This window comes from Sinocyclocheilus grahami, unplaced genomic scaffold, assembly GCF_001515645.1.
Source record: "Sinocyclocheilus grahami isolate Dianchi unplaced genomic scaffold, SAMN03320097.WGS_v1.1 scaffold158.1, whole genome shotgun sequence".
NCBI lineage: Eukaryota > Metazoa > Chordata > Actinopteri > Cypriniformes > Cyprinidae > Sinocyclocheilus > Sinocyclocheilus grahami.
In genome coordinates this window covers 1,340,651-1,365,532 of record NW_015505337.1, presented here as the reverse complement: position 1 = coordinate 1,365,532, position 24,882 = coordinate 1,340,651, and the positions used below count along the sequence as shown (strand labels likewise).

At 38.6% G+C, this 24,882-nt stretch overlaps 1 protein-coding gene across 1 annotated transcript in view; it reads right to left on the bottom strand.

Moving 5' to 3' along the window:
* Nucleotides 1-272: 272 nt before the first annotated feature.
* The window catches only part of LOC107592801 (gephyrin-like), a 114,524-nt gene continuing 89,914 nt past the window's right edge, over nucleotides 273-24,882 (bottom strand). The window contains exons 12-26 of the mRNA XM_016282364.1: nucleotides 24,599-24,661; nucleotides 22,093-22,135; nucleotides 21,872-22,009; nucleotides 12,472-12,564; nucleotides 11,331-11,386; nucleotides 10,683-10,802; nucleotides 9,611-9,669; nucleotides 8,790-8,943; nucleotides 8,575-8,696; nucleotides 7,461-7,548; nucleotides 6,921-6,994; nucleotides 4,019-4,083; nucleotides 3,474-3,575; nucleotides 1,630-1,733; nucleotides 273-383 (exon numbers count right to left, since the gene is read on the bottom strand). Coding sequence (XP_016137850.1) covers nucleotides 273-383; nucleotides 1,630-1,733; nucleotides 3,474-3,575; nucleotides 4,019-4,083; nucleotides 6,921-6,994; nucleotides 7,461-7,548; nucleotides 8,575-8,696; nucleotides 8,790-8,943; nucleotides 9,611-9,669; nucleotides 10,683-10,802; nucleotides 11,331-11,386; nucleotides 12,472-12,564; nucleotides 21,872-22,009; nucleotides 22,093-22,135; nucleotides 24,599-24,661 — 1,392 coding nt within the window. The remainder of the gene's footprint in view (nucleotides 384-1,629; nucleotides 1,734-3,473; nucleotides 3,576-4,018; nucleotides 4,084-6,920; nucleotides 6,995-7,460; nucleotides 7,549-8,574; nucleotides 8,697-8,789; nucleotides 8,944-9,610; nucleotides 9,670-10,682; nucleotides 10,803-11,330; nucleotides 11,387-12,471; nucleotides 12,565-21,871; nucleotides 22,010-22,092; nucleotides 22,136-24,598; nucleotides 24,662-24,882) is intronic.

Here is a 24,882-nt window from a genome sequence, read left to right as displayed (position 1 = left end):
AAAAAATTAACTTAAATGATTTTAGCAAATGGCTGCAATATAACAAAGAGTGAAAAATTTAAGGGGGTCTGAATACTTTCCGTACCCACTGTATATATATAATATGTATAACATATTATATATGTGCGCTTAAACAGCTCACAGCAGATTTAGTTCACAAACAACTGAAGGTCATGACCAAAATATGATTTTATCAAATATTATTATTATTATTATTTTTTTTACAATAATCAATCCTAAAATTTGGTATTAGTAGCTTCCTTTATACATAACTAATTATGTATACCTGTGCTCTGTGCCCAGGGAAGTGGTTCCTGGTGGTGCCATGTCAGTATACAGCGATGATATTCTGGACGTGGATCCAACTTTACATCACAGGACAGCTGCCAAGAAAAGGACACATATGGATGACATCGCAGCAGAAACCCAATGTAAGTCACAAGAAAGCAGTGGTGGATGAAGTACACAACTCAAGTACTGGAGTAAAAGTACAGATACCATAATAATACATTACTCCAGTAAAAGTATATTCCTTTTCAATTTTACTTACGTCAAAGTGCAAAAGTATTAGTTTTTTAATGCACTTAAGTATTTAAAAAAGTACTGATTGATAAATGTTTATTTTGCAATTTGATATACTCCACTCTATATGATGTATTGCAGACTATTGATTCGTAAGTAGGAAAAAGTTCTTTACATTTCATTTACAAAACTTGTCACAGCATCAAACATTAAATATATCAATACATCAATTTAGGATACCGAATTCAAATGGGCAAACAAGTGAAAATAAAATGCAACAACAGTGTTTAAAAAAATGTGTGTTGACAAATAGTATAAACATACAATATAAAAACAGACATAACAGGGCAAAATGTGTTATTTTGAGAAGAATGCTATGCAAACATACTAGTTTTATATCATTTGAAACTGCTACGGCAGCGGGGAAGATGCATGGGCTTTATTTTATGGTATTTCAATATCACGTTTAGTTTCTACCTAAAACCTACATGGTTCAGATGGTGAAACATGACATATTCAAATGCAAGCATTGCATATATATATATAATATGTATAACATAGCAGATTTAGTTCACAAACAACTGAAGGTCATGACCAAAATATGATTTTATCAAATATTATTATTATTATTTTTTTTTACAATAATCAATCCTAAAATTTGGTATTAGTAGCTTCCTTTTCAAGCTGTCAGCTGCGCACACACTCAGGTTCAAAGGATCTTCTGGTTCTTGGCTCATTTTAAGTTAGACATGAAGACTCACTCTGACTGGATCCTTGAATCAGTGAGTTGTTGACTCGAGAACAGCTGCTATCAGATCAGTCCAATTTGTGAATGAATTGCAATATGCGATCCGATTCAACTGGTTCATTGAAAAGAATCAGCTTGTTCACAAATCGGATATCACCGTCACATCTCAGAGCAGGTGATGATTTCTTCAGTTCAAATTAACAAGGAATGATACGCTTTTTTAATGAAATGTAATGTTTTGGAATTGTTTCCACAATAAAATACTGAAAAAAAAAAAAACATACTTGAAAAATTCATTTGAAGTAAAAATGCTTTCAATCCACCACTGCAAGAACATGAGCGTTATTGGCCATACTCACCCTGGCTTTGATGATGGTGGGCCGTGGGTCCAGGATCCCCTGCATCTTTCTTAATGCAGGGATAACAAAGAGGTTACAGGTTACAACAGCTGACACTGGGTTACCTGAGACAGAAAGAAGAGACGAGTGTTGAGGTGAAGACTATGGCTTACGGTTTAGGGTCGGGGTGGAGGTCTGGGGCAGAAACTCTCTGAACTGTGGATCATCTGTAGTAGATAGGAATTCAGTTTGTTTCCTGATGTCTTTAAAGCAACAGTTCACTTCCAAATGTGAATTCTGTAATTTGTTCACCCTCATGTTGTTCCAAAATTGTCCGATCTTGTGTTTTAGAGAACACAAAAGGAAACATTTAGCAGAATGTTTATGCTGCTCTTTTATATACAATTCATGTACACAGTGATCAGTGGCTATCCAGCTACAAGAACAACAAAACGCCATAAAAGCACCACATAATTTGCCTGAAATCAAGCAACTGACAGCAGTTTTAACTATTACTTGCTGAAAATCTTCCACAGATCTCAAACCTCATTCTTGTACACTACTGTTCAAAAGCTTAGTCGCTGCAAATGTTTTTTTAAGCTCACTAAAGCTGCATTTATTTGATCAAAACAGTAATAGTGTGAATAATTATTTCAATTTAAAATAACAGTTTTCAGTTTTACATGATCCTTCAGAAATCATTCTAATATGCTGATTTGTAACATTCAAGTAACATTTCTTATTATCATTTATTTTCTTATTATTCTTATGTTGAAATTAGTTCTGCATAATACTTTTTGTGGAAACCGTGATACATTTAAGGATTCTTTGATGAATAGAAAGTTCAAAAGCAACATTTATTTGAAATGGAAATCTCTTGCAACATTATAAATGTCTTTATGGCCACTTTTGATCAATGTAATGTGATGAATTAAGCTACTAATTTCTTTCTTTCCGTATACCTTATTATCATTACATAAAAAAATAGCAGCTTTAACATTTTGCTCAGCTTCTTCTTTTGTGTTCTATGGAAAAAGGTAAGTCACACAAGGTTTGTAGCAACACAAGGGTGATTAAATAGTGACAAAATTTTCATTTCTGGGTCAACTGCCCCTTTAAGGAATCTTTTTGACATCAGAGTTCAGTTTTTCTGGTTGGTGTGTAAGTTGCACTCACACCGATTATGCAAATGTACATTTGTGTCCATGTACATTTCGAAGCCCAATAATACTAGGGATGGAATTGAACTCTGGTTCGTACCAGACCAATCAAATAAAGTGTGGTGAAAACAACCCAATACTCTCTGATAAGGCAAATGTGAACCAACTACTGAAACCAGCTAAGAAAGAAGAGTGTATCAAATGCAGATGTGCCCCCCACCACATCAACAGGAAGGGAAGAAGGGCATTGAAAGCAAAAGGAGGACAGCACTACATCAGACAAATAGCAGTTTCAAGACACTAAGCCACATCACGGTACACAAAACGGAAGGGCTTCGGCAGGTTGCAACAGAACTAATAGCTACAAGGAGCGCAAAAAAGCAAAAACACAAGGCTTCTCTCAGAAAACAGAACAGAAAGCGTCACATTGGAAAATCAGAACAAAAATATTATTCCTATGTTTCATTTCATTGTGGTTGTTACTGTAGATTAGACAAGGCCTTTTCAGATTTTTAGCTTGTAATGTCTGTAATAATTATAACATACTGGTCCCAAATGAGCCCAAGTGCACTAAAAAGAGATTTCGTGTTACATGATTATCGAAAAACCAGTTTATTAGGGTGTGGTGTCAAAATTTCAAGTCCATTTCCGTTTTCTGAGCTCGGGCTGAAGACAGGGCTTACTTCCTGAATTAATAGCACCTACTTCCTCGTGGGGGAGGAGGCACAGGCAGTCTGCTGGCCTCGCTGTCACTCAGGGGCACAGTCTCCAGAAGAGTCGCCCCTGTGTCTCTGTAGGTGAAATTACCTTTGAAGGGGAATATAGAAATCGCCACTGTCACCACTGCCTCGACCACCTGGTTTCTGAAGGCACAAGGTGGGAGTACAGCTGGCTCGGGTGGGGGCAAGCTTGGGAAAGCTGATCAGACCGGTGGGCAAGAAGGGAGATGCAGGTTTGCAGAAAGGTACACAGGTGGGCAACCGTGGGCTGATTCAATTTTATGGAGAAGGGACCATTTAGTTTGGAGATAGTACTATATAGATATGTGAGTTTATGTAAATAGCTAGAATAAAAGAAGTTGTTGTACTGTAAGTAGTAAGTACGTAGGAGAAAGAGGAAACTCAGTCACATGGGTTTGTGTATGTATGTGAATTCATTTGTGTAAATTCTAAACAAGACACTCTTCCTGTCAAAACTTCTCTATTTGTTTACATACACACTTACTATGTCAAATACACAGCATATTGTACCTGGAAGGGCGAAGATCAGCTTTCTGGCACCGTCAGTGTCTAAGGTGGCAAACGTAGTAGGCAAACTAAAATAGAAATAGAATAAAGCATCAATATTCTACATCACAGCAACAACCAAAATAATTTTTCAACAGATGCCCTAACCAGCAAATACAGTATACAGTTATCACAAATTATTACAAGGCTCTCTGGAATACTTGAATCTGATTGGTCAATCACAGCATTAAGCAGTCAGATGTTTCCAAATATTTTTGCCAATCATCTGGGCAATGCTTTATATCGAACCGCTCATCTGGGTAAGTCAACCTGGTACCATTTTCATGTCTATTGTGTCACGGCAAACATAACTGCCACCATCTTGGATCTCGATTAACAATTGTAGTAAAAATGATCTTGGAGGACTTCAGTTTTAATACTGTAATATTGTTGCAGGAGTATTACAAGATATATAAAGTCATTGGTTGCTTGTATGAGTGGTCATTTATACAGAATTACCCAAATGAGCCGTGATTATTCAAAAAAGACAGAGCAATGCCACAACTGACCAATCAGAATCAAGAATTCCAGGGAGCCATGTCGAAATAAGTAGTAGTAGTATATTTTTATTTAATGCCATGTCAGCATCTACATGGCAAAAACAATAAAAAAAATACAAGTATAACAAATACAATGAAAAACAGCAAACAAACAAACACAAGTTATATTACACACGGAATTCCAGGGAGCCATGTCGAAATAAGTAGTAGTAGTATATTTTTATTTAATGCCATGTCAGCATCTACATGGCAAAAACAATAAAAAAATACAAGTATAACAAATACAATGAAAAACAGCAAACAAACAAACACAAGTTATATTACACACGATTTTTTACATTAACATATGAAAAAAACATGATTTTTCTGGCAAAATTATACAAAATAACTCTTTAAGTGAGTTCCCATGTCAAAATAAAAGCTACAACTAATGTAACACTGTATCTAATTTAAACCAGTGCTGTAACTGTTAACTAAAAATATCATTTGTTGATTGAAATAAAGCTGGAATAAAATATAAATATTAGATGAAATGTTGAAAAAAAACGTAAATAAAAAATAAAGCTAAATGAAAAAAGCACATAACAAAATGACTAAAATTAATGGAAACAATATATTCATAAATACTATAATAGTAAATAAATAGTACTTAATTAGCACTGAAACACAATATTATTTAGCTCTTTTTCGGCCAACATTGTTTTGTCTTAGTTGAATCAGATGCCTATGTTCACAAACCATCTGATGCATATTGCACACAAAAAAGGCAAAAGCTAAAGAAAAATGATTGGTGTGGTACTTCGCAAATTTTAGGAGTCAAGGTGCACTGGGTCTTTTTAGAGCCCGACCGATATGGGTTTTTTGGGGCCGATACCGATACCGATATTAGGGAGTAAAAAAAGGCCGATATCGATATATCGGCTGATATTGTTTGTGTATATTATAGTACAGTACCAGTCAAAAGTTTGGACATTTTCCCATTCGTGTATCCAAACATTTGACTGGTACTATGTATAGAATACAATATATACAGTGCTGTGAAAAGGTTTTTGCCCCCTTCCTGTTTTTTTTAAATTTTTTGCATATTTGTCACACTTAAAAGATTCAGATCATCAAACTAATTTTAATATTACACAAAGATAATGCAAGTAAATACAAAATGACATTTTTAAATGATGATTTCTTTTATTAAGGGAAAAAAAATGTCCAAACCTGCCTGGCCCTACGGGAAAAAGTAATTGCCCCCTAAATCTAATAACATCTGAATCTTTTAAGTGTGACAAATATGCAAAAAATAAAAAAAAAACAGGAAGGGGGCAAAAACCTTTTCACAGCACTGTACATAAACAGAATATATATACATAAACACATTTTTTGCAATGATCACTCAAATGTGGTGACCAAACACTTATAATGACGTGACAAAGATATGTAATGATAGAGGCAGGGCATTTAACAATTTAACAATAAACTTTATTATCCAAAATGAGTCTGACATCAGTGCACTGAACAGTTAAGTTGAAGTTTATTCAACTTTAATCCAATTCAAGCCAACGTTGGAATGCTGCTGCCTGAACAAGAAACCTCCTTACTGAAGTGAAAGTGTTGGCTGGTGTCTCGCGAACGCGCCAGCGGATCTCCACCAAATTCGGGGGATCCCTTCAGCTTGAGGAGCCCTCTCGAACGCCGCCCTCTCGAACGCCATCCTCCGCGCGTCGGTAGCCCCCCGGGATCGCTAGATCGGTCTGCGCCGGACCGCAAATTTAACTCCCGAACCCCGGGGGCTATCGACACTTTTCATTCGAAAGAGGGCCTCGAGACGTACACTCGATTCACATTCGAGAGGGTTCCTCGAGCTGAAGGGATCCCCCAAATTCGCGGATTCGCCACGCCTTTACGGAGATATGGCCGTTCAAAGTTTCAATGGTTTTCTATAGACTTATAAGATAAGCTTTAAAGCGTTTCATCCAGGTCGCCAGTAGCAAACAATGGAGCACACTCTGCTGGACAAACTAAATAATTACACCATTTCAAGCATTTTATCTGCATTATATGTTCTGTAAAAAAAAGTTCATATCGGTGGCATATTCGCCGATACCGATATATCGGCGACAGGCTCATATTAGCCGATAATATCAGCTAAACGATATACCGGTCGGGCTCTACTTCTTATCAATATTTTGGCGTTGACAACATTTTTTAGCTCATGGCATTAAATCCTTGAAAGAATTTTAAAACAGTTTGTTCACAAGAAAACAAGATATACTCAATCCAACAATCAAACCCCTCCCCTTACGCCAGTGCTGCCCCATCCAGACTTTATGCAAGTCTGGCTCTGCATGACTAAGACTGCTTCTCTCACTCACCCCGGCTTCATAAACACTCGACCGAAGTGGATCTGGGCATGGAGGTCTATATCCAGCACTTGCTTCAGATAGTCCTGAAAAAAAAAAAAAAAAAAAAACATACACAAACGTTAACGTAAGTGTTTGCGTTTCTCCTCTCATGTAGGACAACAACATCTATCCACGTCTGGTGAAGTGAAACATAGGGTAATTAAAGAGCTTTAATTAATAGGGCGGAAAATCACGAGAAAGAGGCGGTCAGTGCACTGCTGCCTGGGCAAAGACCCAAAATAAAAGGTCAGGTTAACAAATGCTGCTTTGTGACAAGAAACAAGCAGAAACACTAGATGGCAGTAAAACATACAGTGACCTGCGGCATAAGCTCTTAAAAGAGTTTTGCTCTGAGATCTCGTGCTCTCTGGGTAAACCAATGGAATCCTCTTCTTGACATGAAGCAGACTGATCTGTGAGGCCACATTCCTGTATTGAGAAGCTTGGACATTTCAAGCATGTGACCTTTCATTAGACTACAGCACTTCCAGACAACTCCAATCAACTGACCTTCTCACCCATGGACACGCCCCCGGAGGTGATGATGACATCAGCACGACTAATGCCCTCGTTCAGGGCATTCAACAGGTCGTCTGGGCTGCAGGGGGTTACAAATCATGATCATGCCAAATGACATGCAATTTTTTTTCTTTGTTAAATCCATTCCTCGCATATTGGTGAAGTAAAAAGTGTGAAATGTTTGCTTATACTATTACTAGTGCAAATGTAATGTAGGCTATAACCTGAATTTAATATTTTTATTCAATAATGACACATTCAATTGATTAGAAGTAAAGGCTTTTACATTTTTACAAAAGATTTCTATTTCAAATCAATTATGTTCTTTTAAAGTTATGCCTGCTGAAAATTCAGCTTTGCTATCACAGGAATAAATACATCTTAAAATATATTAAAAGAGAAAATGGTTATTTTTAATTACAATAATATTTCACAATATTTCTGTTTTTATTGTATTTTTCATCAAATAAAAGCAGCTTTGGTGAGCGCAAGAGACATCGTTTTAAAACATTTTTTTTTTTTTACAAACCTTAAACTTTTGAACGTGATATTATATTATTATTAAATCATATAAATAATAATTTCAAAATACACAATATATTGTTATATTTTATATTTATACTAAATGTATTAAATTATTTACTCAATATTTCATATCCACAAAATGAGGACAGCACAAAAAAGCATTACTGACTTCAAGAAAAACCTTACAGTTTCTTCATATGAATGCAGAAAAAGAAACAATACATATTTATTTTGTTTTTAATTACTTATCAGTCACTGACTTATTATTATTAACCTACTTGTATTTGCTTCTTATACATGTTTTATACATGCTTTTATAAATATTATACATCTATACATCCCTACAGTATATGTATGCACATACAAATAAAGGTGGAAAAATACTTCAGAGCTCTGCAAGGAAATGCTGTCTTTCAGTAAATTCTGCTGAGACGTTGTATGATCTTGTATCGATTCTAATGTAAGAGCTGGAGTTTCAGAGGAGTGCTGAGGTTGGAAAGATTTAGACATGTGCAGAGCTGACTCTGTGTGTGTGTGTGTGTGTGTGTGTGTGTGTGGGTGGTAAAGAAGGGATGCTGACTTGTCTCCGACGATGCCGAGGTTGATGGTGGGATAGCCGTGTTCCTGAATGGTGGCCAACAGTGTGGATCGGTTACTGTCCCTGATCTTGCCTGGGTGAAGGTCATCCTCAGGGTTTAACAACTGCATACATAAACATACATAAACACGGTCAAACATGTTTTAAATTACCATGGGCAAAAGAAAGTAACAAAGCGAGACACAAACAAGTCCTACCTCATTGCCGGTGGACATGACTGCTACAACTGGGAATTTCTGCACCTCCACCTCTGTGACTCCTACAGTGGCCAGGAGGCCGATCTCAGATGGACCCATGTGAGTGGCCTTAGCCAGCACACACTCTCCACGCTTGATATCATGTCCTATAGGCCTGTGTATAACAATACCAGTTTTATATTACTGAAAGAGACTGATTGATTCCTCGTGAAAAAGGTGAAATGTGGAATAATGCTTATTCACTTCAACAAGTATCAAAACATGATACATCTACATACACTTTTGTACACAGAATGCATTTATTTAGCAAGGATACATTGAATTGAATACAAGTGACAGTACGAAACACTAAAATTCACTGAAAAATATTAAGCAGCACAACTGTTTTCAAAATTGATAATAATAAGAAATATTTCTTGAGCATTAAATCAGCATATTAGAATGATTTCTGAAGGATCGTGTGACACTGAAGACTGAAGTAATGGCTGCTGAAAATTTAGCATTACCATCACAGAAATACATTTCATTTTAAAATATATTAAAATAGAAAACAGTTATTTTGAATTGTAATAATTTTCACAACACTAAATTGTATTTTTGATAAGATAAAAAGCAGTCCTGGTAAGCATAAGATACTTTTTTCAAAATCGTCCATAAAATCCTTTTCAAAGAAAATTCTCCTTTAAATGTGGATGTGAATACTTGGACTTGTATGAATGGATATTTAGATGAAAAAACAGTAATGATAAAAAAAGAAATATTTGGTCAGTTAAACAAAGTCTCTGGCATTTTTTGTGGAAATAAACTTCAGTCCCACTCACCTGATATCCTGTCCTGGACGAGCCTGAACCAGGATCCTCACCTCCAACTCCTCTGTACCCTGTAATTCATAACCCACCAGATTGAGACATGTACAAACAACATGTATGAACAACACTGGACTTTCATTTATGTGAGAATTTGCTAGAAACTGTTTAGAAGTATGTTTGTGTGGTGTGTTTCTAGTTTTCCTCCATTATAAATGAAGATGATACAAAAATACTATTGCAAAAAATACTGCTGTATAATTTATTGTAATTATGCATTCATAAAATACTTGTGCTGTTCTCCAAATTTTAAATATATTTGGTTGTTTTTCTTTTTAATTGTCTTATACTTTGAACTATGCATGTTTCACTTTTGGGACAAAATACATGAAAAATGTCCCCAGAAAGCTAGCTAAAAGCAAAACAAAATTGGGAGCATCCTCAAAGGTAGAAATTATTTATAAAACATACTTTGTTCTTTTAGGGATGTGGTTGATTTCAAGTTAAAGTTATTTCAATCATGACAACTCTCTGAACATTTTAGCATGGTGATGGATATGACAATGTTAATGTATTTGGTCTTGGCGGAACAGATCTGCTACGCTGCTGCTGCTGTTGGTTATTGCGGTAGTTGTAGATTATTGCTGCTGCTGCAAGCAAGTACAGGAACTTGCTACTGCCAATGCATATGGCGATACGGTGCCATGAGTATTTAAGACATACTGCTGCTGCACAAATAGCATATAAAATAACCCCGTAGCAGATCTATACAGGTGGAGCTGGGGAAGGTGGAGGGTTTCAGAGAACTCTGAAAGTGCGCTGCAGGAATCTCAAGTGAATGTTAGCCAGCCACATAAATGCAAGGCAGTAAGCTCATTGGCTGCATATGCAGCATGAACCAATCAGCTTGTGCCAAGTCGTTTAACTTTGAATATCATCAGTTACGTTGACACCCCTTCAGAATGCGCCATCTAGAGTTTCATGACTTAACTATATATTTATTAGAAATCTGAGTTTTTTTGTTGTTGTTGTTGTTTTTATTAAAATTGTTTTAAATAGTTTGCAGTTAAGAATATGATACACTTACGTCTTCAGACTCTCGTAGCAGTTCTGTGTCTTCTACTTGCACTACAGCGTCTGCACCACATGGGATAGGAGCACCTGTCGTCACCCTCATCACTTGGCCTGGCATAACTGTGAGAGTGGGCTACAGAGAGAAAAAGATCTTTAACCACTGTATCAGAAATGTGTGGTGTGAAAGCAAAACTACACTAATGTTGCATCCTTCTGATACTGGGTTGAACTGTTACTTTTCCTACAAAATGTCATATACATACATTATTATTCGTACCAGAGTCATATGGCATTAGCTGAGAAAACAACAGAATGACCCATGACTCGAATGCAAACACACTCTCCAGACAAGAGCGCTGTATGGATGTCAGCCATGAGCACTGAAGTGCTGGCCTGCACTTTGCTGCACACAGCCCACGGGGATCTCCCCCTCTTTCTCTGTGTGTGTGTGTGTGTGTGTGTGTGTGTGTGTGATGCACGCATTAAACACGCTCACTAAGTCTGAGTTTTCTTGCCATCTGAGCACACAAGCTTCCTGCAGACACAAGGTGCCAGTGCAAAAGCAGGCATTTCCTGTGTATGTGTGAGGGAGAGAGACTATGTTCGTCAGGTTTTCAACAGTGTAAGAAGACTAGTTCCAGTTTTTGTTCGTTTAACTCACCTGCTCCCCAGCCTGAGACTCTCCAATGATGAAGCGATCACCAGGACCATCAGCAGCTGAAAAACAGTAAAAAGAGAAACTTAGTCATTTTCAAAAGGTTTACAGTTTTGATTAATGTGATCATAATAGTTATAGTCAAAAATAAGGTTGTTGTATCTGTATGTTGTAGCTCAAAATAAACAAGTATTAAATAAAAAAATAATAATTTCTTTGTTTAAAATAAAAATAAAAATTAATGACTACTTTTATTTAGAAAGGTTGCATTAAATTGATTAAGATTGACAGTAAAACATTTACAATGTTACAAACGCAAACTACTATTTCAAATAAATGCTGTTCTTTTCTTTCTATACATACAAAGAATACTGGAAAAATGTCATGGTTTGTGTAAAAATTAGTGCTGTCAAATGATTAATTGCGATTAATTGCATCCAAAATAAAAGTTTTTATTTACATAATATATATATATATGTGTGTACTGTGAATATTTATTATGTAAATAGAAAGACATATACATCATATATTTTGAAAATATTTACATATATTTACGTGTATATATTTATATTCATATAAATTATATTATATATAATATATATTTAATATATAAATGTAAATTTTTTCTTAAATATATACATGCATGTGTGTGTATTTATAAATACATAATAAATATACACAGTACACACATATATTATGTAAACAAATGTTTTTATTTTGGATACGATTAATCGCGATTTTTGACAGCACTAGTAAAAATATTAAGCAGCAAAACTGTTTTCAACATTGATGATAAGAAATGTTTCTTGAGCAGCAAATCAGCATATTAGAATTATTTCTGAAGGATCATGTGACACTGAAGACTAATGTAATGGCTGCTGAAAATTCAGCTTTGCCATCACAGGAATACAATTATTATACTTAAATTATACTTGATGTTAAATGTTCTCTAAATGTTTGTGCAAATGTATGTTTATGGGCAGGATATACTGTTATATAATCAGTTATGTGATTTCTCTGCCCTTAAATGCAGAACAACATTTCCAGGCCGAGCACGGTTTCAGCAAGAACACTGCCTCATTTGGGTGGAAAAAAGTGGTAAATGAGACCATGCAGGTTGAGTAATTTTGCAGTAACGGGTATTCACCTCGAACAGCGTAGCCATCTTTAACTGATGCAGGGAAAGGAGGCAGGTTGTCTTTGGCGTAGACGTCCTGAGCCAGAACTCGACCCATTCCATCTACAAACAGAAAAAGGACAGGAAAAAAGTCTGATAAACACAATCATCAATACAATAAACAAGTAAACAAGTTAACTTCTGTGTAAAAGTCAAAAAGGGGACATGTGCCTAAATCAGAGGCCAGCAAAAGCTATATGAGAAAGCAAATGCACTCATGCAGCCAAACAACATTAAAGAGGAATGTAAGAACGAGAGAAGTGAGGGAGGAGATGATGCAGGTGAAGATATACATTATCTTAACTAACAAAATATCACGAAGAACGTTAATCACATATATTATACAATCAAAAGCTATTTCATGTTCTATGTTTGTAAGGTATCTTAGCATACCGCTAACTAACAAGCCTGCTAACCTTGCATTCAAGTTACTACACAGGAGCAAATCAATACACCATTATCTGTAGAAAAAAATATCACCCATAACAGTGAAATTCTGACACTCTTAAAGAGTGAAATAACATCCCTATTCCTTAAAAATGTGGAAACAAAAATATACTTTTTTTTCTAAAACTATTATAATCTATCCTTTAAAACAAGAATGATTCTTTTTTTTTCGAAGCATTTTTTCTCTTTCCTCTAATTGGGGAATTGGGCCATTATATCAGTGAATTATATCACGCTAATCAGCTCTGCCTCAGTAGCAGCTGTTTCTATAGGTCACTATAAGTAAGCTGTCCTCCATATTGTAACAGTCTGCAACCGTGGTTATATGCATGTAGGCCTACTGTATGTGTCAGGATTGGACATGTTTTGTCATGTGTTTCAGTTCCTGTTTTGCCTTATTTGGTCATGTTGCTGTCCTCGTTTAGTTTGATTATGTTCCATTGATGTCACCTGTGTTCCCAATCATCCACTGTATAAAAGTCCTAGTCTGTTCAGTTTGTGTTTGTCAGGTCTACTTGTTGTCTATGTGTGTTGGCTCAAGCTCCTATTGTGGATTATCCTCTGTGCTTCCTTGATTAAAGACTGAACAGCGTAACGTGACGGAAGACCTGACCCAAAAACAGTTACCTCCGTGTCTTCCCCTCCGTTTGTTTTCTCGTTTTTCCTAGTATCTTTTTTTTTGCGTTGTGTTCCCTGGATGGATGCCCTTCTTCGCCCCAAATACCTCCTCCTCCTGCTGGAGCAGGGGGACAAAGCTCTCGAGGACCATACTAGACTGTTCCAGCTGCTAGCAAGCACCACCACCTACACCGTCGTCTGAAGATGGTCCTCAAGAGGATTTCGCTGCGTTTGTGGAGTAGATTCTGGCAAGAATGTAGCCATGAACCAGCTCACGTTACAGCTAACAGCCAAAACATTAGCACTAAAAACTTACATAAAACAATACCTACGCAGACACTGTCAGGGTTCTGGACTCTCTGTGTGTGTTTGGCTCCCCGTGACCCAGTTTCTCCTTGTGTTAATTGTGTTAATTTGATTCCAGCTGTGTCTCGAGAGGATTTCGCCATGTTTGTGGCGTGGATTCTGGCGAGAAATGGATCACCTCTCACCGTCACTCCCGAGGATGATCTCGCCAGATCCACTCCGGACCCAGAGCCCAGTCCACCATCTCCCCGCTGTGCAGAGCTAAAGCCCGAGCCCTCTGATGACGGACAGCCAATTCCCGCCGCGAGACAGCGCAAAGCCGAGCGACTGAGCAGAGGATCGCCCCGGACATAGAGCTGAATCCATCAGACCAGGTGCGAGAGTCAGCGACAATGCCAGCCACGAGGGAGAAAGCCGCAGACGGTGTGAGCGCGGAGAGGAGCTCCGCCCCCTGCACTGCGGCTGAGGGTGAGCTGAGTATGGCGCGGTGAATGTGCCACATCGAAAAGGAGAGGACTCCAGTCCCCGAATCCAGTTCAGAGATGATTACGGTGCGAGCTCACCTCTGTCACCTCCGTCTCCAGCCTCCGAGGCCCGTACTCCGCCTCGGCCCGTAGACCCAGCGGCTCCACCAGTCAGCGACAATGCCAGCCACGAGGGAGAAAGCCGCAGACGGTGTGAGCGCGGAGAGGAGCTCCGCCCCCTGCACTGCGGCTGAGGGTGAGCTGAGTATGGTGCGGTGAATGTGCCACATCGAAAAGGAGAGGACTCCAGTCCCCGAATCCAGTTCAGAGATGATTACGGTGCGAGCTCACCTCCGTCACCTCCGTCTCCAGCCTCCGAGGCCTGTACTCCGCCTCGGCCCGTAGACCCAGCGGCTCCACCTCGGCTCCTAGCTCCCTCGCCTTCACCATCACCCGTCGATCCACCAGCTCCACCGGGCTTCCTCGTCCCTCTGGCTCCGCCTTGGTTGGGTGTCGACCCCCAATCACCTCAGGACTCCACTCCTCCGGCTGCACCTCGTCACTCCATCCCACCGGCTCCATTGGGCTCCTTCCTCCCACCAGCTTCACCTTGGTCCTCAGTCGCTCTGGCTCCACTGCGGATCTCCGACTCGGTCGCCAGAGCCCTCGGCTCCGCCCTGGCCCCCCGGATCCTCAGCATCCCCCTGGCTCGTTGGCTCTCCGTCTCCGCCTCGGGCTCCTCCACCACCTGCTCCGCTGCCGTTGGTCGGCCCCCTGGAGTCGGCGGCCATTCCTCCTCCATGGCTCTTCCCTCCGTCGGCTCCACCGTGGGTCGCCATCATGGCTGTGGCCTGGGTCCTGATTGGCTCCTCCTGCTCCGGGCCCCTCCTTCGTTGCCTCCCTTGTCTCTGTCTGCCGGCCCCCTCCCGGGTGTCCGTCCTCCCCCTGAGCCTCCTTCCTAGCTCCCACCTATGCCTCCCTCTGTTGTTGCCTACGGTGTGAGGACGCACCTTTTGGGAGGGGGCGAAATGTCAGGATTGGACTTGTTTTGTCATGTGTTTCAGCTCCTGTTTTGCCTTATTTGGTCATGTTCCGTTCTCGTTTAGTTTGATTATGTTCCATAGATGTTCCCCAATCATCCCCTTTTTAAAAATCCTAGTCTGTTCAGTTTGTGTTTGTCAGGCCTACTTGTTGTCTACATGTGTTGGCTCAAGCTCCTATTGTGGATTATCCTCTGTGTTTCCTTGATTAAAGACTGTTCTCGTTTACTCGTGCCTCCAGCGTGTTCCCTCAACAGCGTAAAGTGATAGTATGAATATCTATATCTGCAATAGATTTCGGCAGGCGATTTTGCTAAAATAACACAATACAACAACACAAAAGCATTAGCTAACACGACGCTTAAAAGTAACCATAGTTTAAAAACCTGTCATTTTGAAACACAAAATAAAACATAAAAAACACAAAACAACATTCTCACTTGTCAAAGATTATCCTATTTTTTGGAATTTAAATCTTAGTGGTTTTTACAACTAGAGGCTTTCCAGAAAATTCATTTGAAGCTCCTAACTTTGCATAGAGTAGTCATTTAGCTGGCTAGCTTAGCATACTGCTAACTGACAAACCTGCTAACCTTGTATACATTCCAGTTACTACACATTGGCACAAGTTACTACAAAGTTATTTGCTTTGTGCTATGTAGCTAGCACTGCTACAAAAAGACAACCCATAAAAAAGATCTTATAATTTTGATCTAAAGGAATATCTTTGATTATCTGTTTTGTTCATCAAAAGTTATTTTCATTATCTAGAAGATCCAATCCGTTTTGAACAATGCAGTATGTCCAGGAATGTATTTATATTATTTATAAAGAGCATACGTCAGTGGTCGAATTTTGAACATTTCATTTCATACATTCATATGAAAGCGTAGGAATTTGCATATAGTCTAAATAAAGGGGTAGGAAAGGTGCATAAGAGTGTGCCCTGAAACACAGATGTGCCATTTCCTCTGAGCACCAAACACACAGTGTAACGTGAACAGACACTTACACTCGCACACAAAGCCTGAGATCTCTTGGGGGAGCAACAAGCGCCCTCCCACACATGAAAAGAAGAAGAGAAAAGAGAGATGACAGACAGAGAGAGAAATAGGGAAAGGAATAAAGAATTAGGGAGAGAGAGAGAATAAAGAGAGACAGAAAAAGAAAAGAACGAGAGAGTGCAAAGGCGCTCTTGTAGAGATAAAGCATGCGAATGAGAGAGAGAGAACGAGCTGATGCTAATGAGGCCTCTCCTCGGTTGGAGGCTGATTAGAAAAGACTGATTTCTCTAAAACAGCACATCTGACAAGGCTCTAAATATAGCGTGTGTCTGGATTGGGAGATCAAACAGATGGGTACGGTGTTATCTACACAGAGATGAGTACACAAGCATGCATCACAGAGCGCTGACAACCCAGTCACCGTGAAACTGCAACGATTCCCTGCAGCTACAATCCAACACGCCCAGATCTACTCAACACAGCCGAGCACAGGCCCGTAAAGAGACCACATGTAAGACTGAAGTCCATACCAAATGTTGTCATCTGAAATGATCGCTAAAACAGGGCCCCTATAACTCATTTTAAAGGTGATGTAATCTTTACGTTACCTAGTACTCGATTCATTTTAAACTTATAAAAATGAAAGTTAAAATAAACAAACATATTGGGGAAAAAACTTATTATTATAAAATGTATATATATATGTATTATAAAAAGAACTAAAAAAAATATGAATGTGAAAAAATTATATGAGAATTGGATAAGTTTTTAGGGAAAAAATTATGTAAATGTTTCCAGATTTTAACCACACTACAAAAAAATATTTTAAAATGATTTACAATTTTTTTAAATATTGTTTATAAATCTTTTTTACAGGGACAGAACTGTTTTGAAATTGGCCATCATATCTGCCAATTATATGCAACCTATTCATCAAAGAATCCTGAAAAAATATATACCACAGGTTTTACAAAAATATTAAGCAACACAAATGTTTTCATGTTGATATTAATAAGAAATGATTCTTGATCACTAAATCAGAATATTAGAATGATTACTGAAGGATCTGAAGACTGGAGTAATGGCTGCTAGAAATTCATGTTACCATCGTAAGAATAAATCATTTTTAATTATTTTACAATATAAATTTTACATTACAATAATATTTTACAGTATTGCAGATTTTACTGTATTTTTGATCAAATAAATTTAGCCTCGATGAGTATAAGAGACTTCTATCAAAAACTTTTGAATGGTAATTAATTTAAACGGCATTATCCGCAAACCTACAGTATTGGTTATTGGAAATTTATATTGGTGTATCGGAAATTCTTACTTGTACATCAACATCCAGCAGAACAGACAGTTCCACCTCAGCATACTCTAAATGGCCAATCTTCTCCAAGGCTGAGACCATTTATACATTTTAAATTTATTTTATTAACTGAGGTGACAGAGAGAGGTTTTAAAACAGACAGCCGCTCATAACTTACACCCAGCTTGTTGTATGAAAAACGCATTTCGAAAATTTATGAGAGACATTACTTGGCTGGGTGAGGATACTTCCTCTATTTACGCTGATCTGGACCTGCCCTCCTTGTGCTCGCACTGAGCTGAAAATCCATCATTTTTATCTGTCAGGAAACAGTGACGCTCTACACATGGTTACTGATAGATTAAAGGCACAATGTTTGAGGTGCTGGTGGGTTTTGTGAAAAGAGGTGATATCGGAAAAGCTTGCGTATTGAATGTTTGCTTTAAGTTGGGAGTTTTTGTTGGTTTTTGTACACTAGCTCACTGACATCTCTAACCATTGCGTCATGCACCACGATTGATGAGTTCACTGGCTTCCATAGCAGCAGTCATGGGCAAATGATCTGGAACGCAAAATGACAACAAAGCTCTTCCAAACTAGGCCATTCTCCATAGATAAACCAAATGGATACAGCTAAACATGGAACATGATTATGTTCTTTGACTATTAATGACAACCATGACATGTTCAAATCAGTGGAACAAGCTCAAGGAAAACAAAAGATTCCAGTGAATCACTTGTCTCTTATAAGCTGAATCCCAATTCGACATACTATCCGTAATAGTTTGTCGCGTAAAAATATATATATGTTTATGTCAAAAGATACTCGAATGGCATACTATATCTAATTGGATGGATCAATGAATGCAATGCAAGTGGATTTGTTAGCGAGGGTTCCCTGACGCAATATCAAGATGCAATTTTCGTCACAATTTTGTACCCGCCTACAATCGACGGCTAAATTTTTTCATACTTTTCGTACTTGACTTTGCATACAAGTATGCAAACTGTGATTCAGCCATACTTATATCAGTCCTTAACATGAGGTTCTTTTTCCACCCTCTTGTCAATGGTTGCAAACAACTCTCAATCCTGCTGGTCTGGAGGTGAAATGGCGCTGTGGCATGGATGAGTATTCCACACATTACTGGGGCCGGATGAGCATCGGGCATGCTCGAAGATGTGCGCCGGACATGAAGGTGCTGGGTAATGGTGCACACTGACCTGTGTAATATTTTGGGGTGTGGGCAGCACTGACCAGGGCTCTCCTCTCTGCCTTTGCTTCGGCACCAGTGCAGAGAGGAATTTTCCGCCAACTTGAGCCACTCTGGCGCCAGATGCCTTTTCGTGCTGGGGGGGCCAAGTCACCTGCATTGGGCCCTGCCAGATGCATTGGGCACATTTAACTACTACATGGGCAATCCCGCTATCCCCCACCACATGGACCGAAATTAATGCCCAGCTCACAGCCTGCGTCTTGGTGGCACAATTCACATCCACATGCAAGGGTGGCTGCCCTGTGTTAGTCATGGCCATGAAAAACCAAAGAAGAGCCATCAAAAAGAATAGCATGGGCTGTGTCAGAGTCTACCGACTATAAAGTAAATAAAAAACTATGGGATGTAATTTAGCCCGTGGTACTAGACTGCTCCTGATGTTCATGTGGATTGAGCAACTACAGTATGAGTAACTGAAAATCTTCCAGAGCTTTTCCCGAAATTCAGAAAGAAGGCCTTTAAGGTTGGATTCGCGTGGAAACTGACCACAGGATCTGTCTTCGGTTGATCACAATGGCATCAAAGCTCCAGAGAACTCAGCAAGTTAAAAAACAACAGAAGATGGCCGGATGAAACGAGCGACAAGATTAAAGCTAGAAAGATGGAAAGACGATGGGGTGAAAGAAACAACGAACAGATGTGTGACAGATGAAGAGCTACAGGCAAGGAAGATGAAAAAAGCAAAAGCTGAAAGCCTGCAAAGCAAAGAGCTTGGTGACTATATGCCTTCAGCACTTACTGGCCTATATATACCACAGTCCAACATCCAATGAAAACTCATTTTGGTACCATCAGAAGGACAGTACTTCATGTTAAAAGGACAGTTCACAATCATTCACTCATCCTTGTGTCTTTCAAAACACATTTGACGTTCCTTCCGTGTAGAACAAAAGGAGTTATTCATGATAGTATTTTATATGTACTTATATGTCCCTATATCAGGATATTCTTCACCATGTTCTTCACAAGTAGTCATATGGAGTATTTTTATGTGTTTTATGGCTTTTTTTTGGTATGGAAAGGAGCGATGGATGAGTATTCCACACATTACTGGGGCCGGATGAGCATCGGGCATGCTCGAAGATGTGCGCCGGACATGAAGGTGCTGGGTAATGGTGCACACTGACCTGTGTAATATTTTGGGGTGTGGGCAGCACTGACCAGGGCTCTCCTCTCTGCCTTTGCTTCGGCACCAGTGCAGAGAGGAATTTTCCGCCAACTTGAGCCACTCTGGCGCCAGATGCCTTTTCGTGCTGGGGGGGCCAAGTCACCTGCATTGGGCCCTGCCAGATGCATTGGGCACATTTAACTACTACATGGGCAATCCCGCTATCCCCCACCACATGGACCGAAATTAATGCCCAGCTCACAGCCTGCGTCTTGGTGGCACAATTCACATCCACATGCAAGGGTGGCTGCCCTGTGTTAGTCATGGCCATGAAAAACCAAAGAAGAGCCATCAAAAAGAATAGCATGGGCTGTGTCAGAGTCTACCGACTATAAAGTAAATAAAAAACTATGGGATGTAATTTAGCCCGTGGTACTGGACTGCTCCTGATGTTCATGTGGATTGAGCAACTACAGTATGAGTAACTGAAAATCTTCCAGAGCTTTTCCCGAAATTCAGAAAGAAGGCCTTTAAGGTTGGATTCGCGTGGAAACTGACCACAGGATCTGTCTTCGGTTGATCACAATGGCATCAAAGCTCCAGAGAACTCAGCGAGTTAAAAAACAACAGAAGATGGCCGGATGAAACGAGCGACAAGATTAAAGCTAGAAAGATGGAAAGACGATGGGGTGAAAGAAACAACGAACAGATGTGTGACAGATGAAGAGCTACAGGCATGGAAGATGAAAAAAGCAAAAGCTGAAAGCCTGCAAAGCAAAGAGCTTGGTGACTATATGCCTTCAGCACTTACTGGCCTATATATACCACAGTCCAACATCCAATGAAAACTCATTTTGGTACCATCAGAAGGACAGTACTTCATGTTAAAAGGATAGTTCACAATCATTCACTCATCCTTGTGTCTTTCAAAACACATTTGACGTTCCTTCCGTGTAGAACAAAAGGAGTTATTCATGATAGTATGTGTCTTATATGTCCCTATATCAGGATATTCTTCACCATGTTCTTCACAAGTAGTCATATGGAGTATTTTTATGTGTTTTATGGCTTTTTTTTTGGTATGGAAAGGAGCGGCGAGAAGGAAGAAAGAAAGTCATATGGATTTGTAACAACATAAGGGTGAATAAATGATGACAGTAATGCTGATTTTTGGGTGAATTATCCCTTTAAGGCCCATTTTCAAGTTGCCTGAATGAGTCTGCATTTTTAATACTAAAAACATGCATGATTCAACTCTGTGAACTCCTCCATTCAGAGTATCAAATACTGTATTGCAATGATTTCTTTTTTTGTTTTTCATTTTTTAATTCTGCTACTTATTCTTTTTTTTTCAGAGAAAAACATAGTGTTCATAACATGATTTTTAAATTTAATACATTAATACTGATTTTGTTCATGTTTGATTGTAGAGGACTCAATACAGCAACTAAAGTTATTCAGCCATGAACAGAATCTTGTTAATATTGTTGTTTGATTAATATTAATGACAGCTGCAGGTCTATTAGGCTGAATTTGCATTACAAGTCCTAATGCACAGATCCCATATTTTGACATATCTTAATTTTGTTCCAGCTGTTCGCATTCACCAATAACTTGCCAAGATCAAGCTTTTAAAAATATTTTATAAAAACTGCTTTGATTACATTTAACATTTATCATCAAGTACCTCTGACATCCCTAGTTTGTGAATATTTTTGTTCATGTGGTTTACCTTGGTGCAAACAGGTCATTGGTCTAGTTTAGGTTGGTATGAGCAAACAAGGGTCTTACCTCTGTAGTTGATGATTTCGTTACCCAAGACAGGAGTCATCTCCAGCACAGTGATGAAGGCCTTGTCCATAGAAGTGAGGGGAAATGGGGACATGCGGTGTCTCCGAGCTACCTTGGTGATATCCACTGCACTGTGACCTGAGACAAAAGAGTGAGAATTTAAACGCGCTCTTAAGCACACATGCACAAATCATCCCGATAATGCACAATGGGTCACCCACTTGCTCTCAGGATGTTCTCCTTGCTGCTGCATCGTGACTGCACCTACAGATATAGAGAGAGAGACAGAATGAGAGGGAATGAGGAAGAGAGAGAGAAAGGAATTGGGAAAAGAAAGACAAAAAGACATGAGTTAGAGCACAAAAGGAGCCCCATCCTCCGTCCAGGAGAGTTAGCATTCCACTGACAGGATTCATAAAGATCAGGATGATCATCTACACATTCAGACAAAACAACCAAAAGAAACTAGCTTGAAAACATCATTTTCAGTCCTACTGCCATTATTATCATTATCATCATGGTCTTGACAAAATGCTAGCAATCTGGAAAGTGTTGTGTCATGGTAGCATTCTAGCATCCAAATCAACCCGATTCCAGATATAACAGACATTAAAGTCAACATGAAACATTTTAATGCTGTAATGTGATGTATCTCAGAATGATTATTCATTTAAAAAAAAAAAATGTAGGCGTTTCATATCGAAATAGTGTTCCTCACAAAACGATATTGTTTAGCTTGTGAAAACTTGGAATACCACTTTTATAGTGTGTTTTTTTTTAATGTAGTTTAAAACTTGCTTTTATCCATCATGAATTGACTGTATCATGAAAAGTGAGTATTATATACAGTGTTTCCCCTAGGTTTATGGCTTGGGGGGGGGGGGGGGGGGGGTTATTGCTTTGGGGTCCTTTTTAATGGTTAAATTAAATTTTATTAATCAAAAAGCATGTCTAATTAATTTAAATCATGAAACTTAAACAATTTAACGTCAATTTATTAAAAACTTAACCAAAAATTTAACACAAATTACATTATTTAGGGCCCTATGAAATGTTTTATTTTTTCTAACCTTATGTTTTATTGTTACCAAATTCTGTGTTGTGTATTTACAGTTTTTAAGGCATAAAACATTCATTTAATTTATCTTTTAATTAATGAAAATTAAACACATTTTATTTTTTGGGAAATAAAGGGGATTTAATATTACAATTAAACATTCAAGAAATATTGTATGATTATTCCTTAAAAATAAGGTTTTAATAATTTTAGTAGTAGTAGTAGCCTATTACATACATTCTACTGAACAACAGTAATATATTTCTGCCGCAATATCTTCAAGTTAAACCGATCTTTTATTTTGACGGATTGCCGTGAATACCTTTACATTTCTGTGTGATATGAGGATAGTTTCACTCAAATGAAATGGTCAAATGGTCATGAAGTGACTCTCAGAGCAGTTCTGAAGATGTTGTTCATGTATTTATGTCCTCATTAGATGTTAATATCAGCGGAAGCTTCACGCACGCTTCAGTACGAGTAGTAAACGCGTGTCTGTGCCATTCATTAACACTGAGACACGCAGAATTCATATTTAAATAGTCATTTTGAGGTCAACTTGGAGGTCAAAGGTCAAGTTTAGCCTCGAAAGCATCTCGACACCCAATGATAATTATTATTTTTTCAGATTTATTTGATATTGTTGATGTAATCTTATTGAAGTTTCTTTATCTACAACAGTAACCTAAAACAATGTCAAAATAGACATCAGGATAAATCAGTTCAGAGGAAATTTAAAAAAAAACATATTATTTAAATTGCTTTAAAAAGAATTAGATGCCTATAATATTATTTAAAAAAATACTGACAATTCTGATTTCATGTTGACTTTAACAGCTAGAAGCTCCATATTATGGAACACAATTCAAGCACTCCCTCCCATCCAGTTTCATTTTGACCCCTTTTAAGCTGAATTTCTTTCCAAATGAGCCATGAATGTTTTAAGATAATAATAATAATAGCACATTTGACTATACATTCAGCTGTAACTGTGGAATCTACCAATACAAAGTATCATAAAGTATGGCGTTCCCTTAGGCCAAGAGTAATGGTATGAGAGGTCAATCAAATTCCATGCAAAAATACACATTGACTTGAGGCTATAGTGACAAAAGTTTATAGATATTAAGTCTTTGATTTAATGCATGAAAGCGTTAAAAACAGCCCTTTATGTGTCCTTCGTGCTGAGACGCAATGCCCCTGGCCTATAGGGGGAGACACACAAGCAAGTCCCAAATCCTTTCTACTCACGATCCAGTTACAACAGACTAGCACCAACACGACAAATCAATGATCGACACAGAGCAAAGAAAGACAGAGAGTTAGGAAAGGACAGGAAGAGGAAGAAAACTATGAGGCGCAGCTCACATACAGCAAACAGCAATAAAACACTGCATCTAAATGGAGGTAAAACTTAAAAGGAACAGAAAAACAGATCTAAGAAACAGAACTCAATGTCCACAAGAGACTCCAACACACCAAACGGCTAATAAAACAAAGAGAGAATTAGAAAGAGCGACGTCTACAGACAAGATAATGAGAGAGAAGGAAAGAAACAGAGACGAGCAGAGAGAAGAAGAGTATAAAGCAAGGAGTTTGGACTCCTGACGCAAAGCAGAGTTTGCGGATGGAAGCAGCTCCTTTTTTTTGCGTGGGTTGGGAATAGTTACTCGCGAGTCGAAGGTCCTATGGTTCCTGCGATCATCTTTGAGCCCCTCCAGCCTAGAGTGGAGCTTTGGCAATGAACAGAAACAAAAGGGTTTACAACATACAGAGCAAAGAAGAAGCTTTGGGAGACCAAAAAAAGAAAACCAAATGAGTTTTAAAGGATTTCTGAGACAGCGCTCGCTCGGTTTACACACAACAAGCTGAGATGACAACGAATGAGCACTGAGAGGTGAAGAGAGATCTGACTGGGCGTCATTCGGTCTTGTTGCTAATGTTTAGGGGGGGG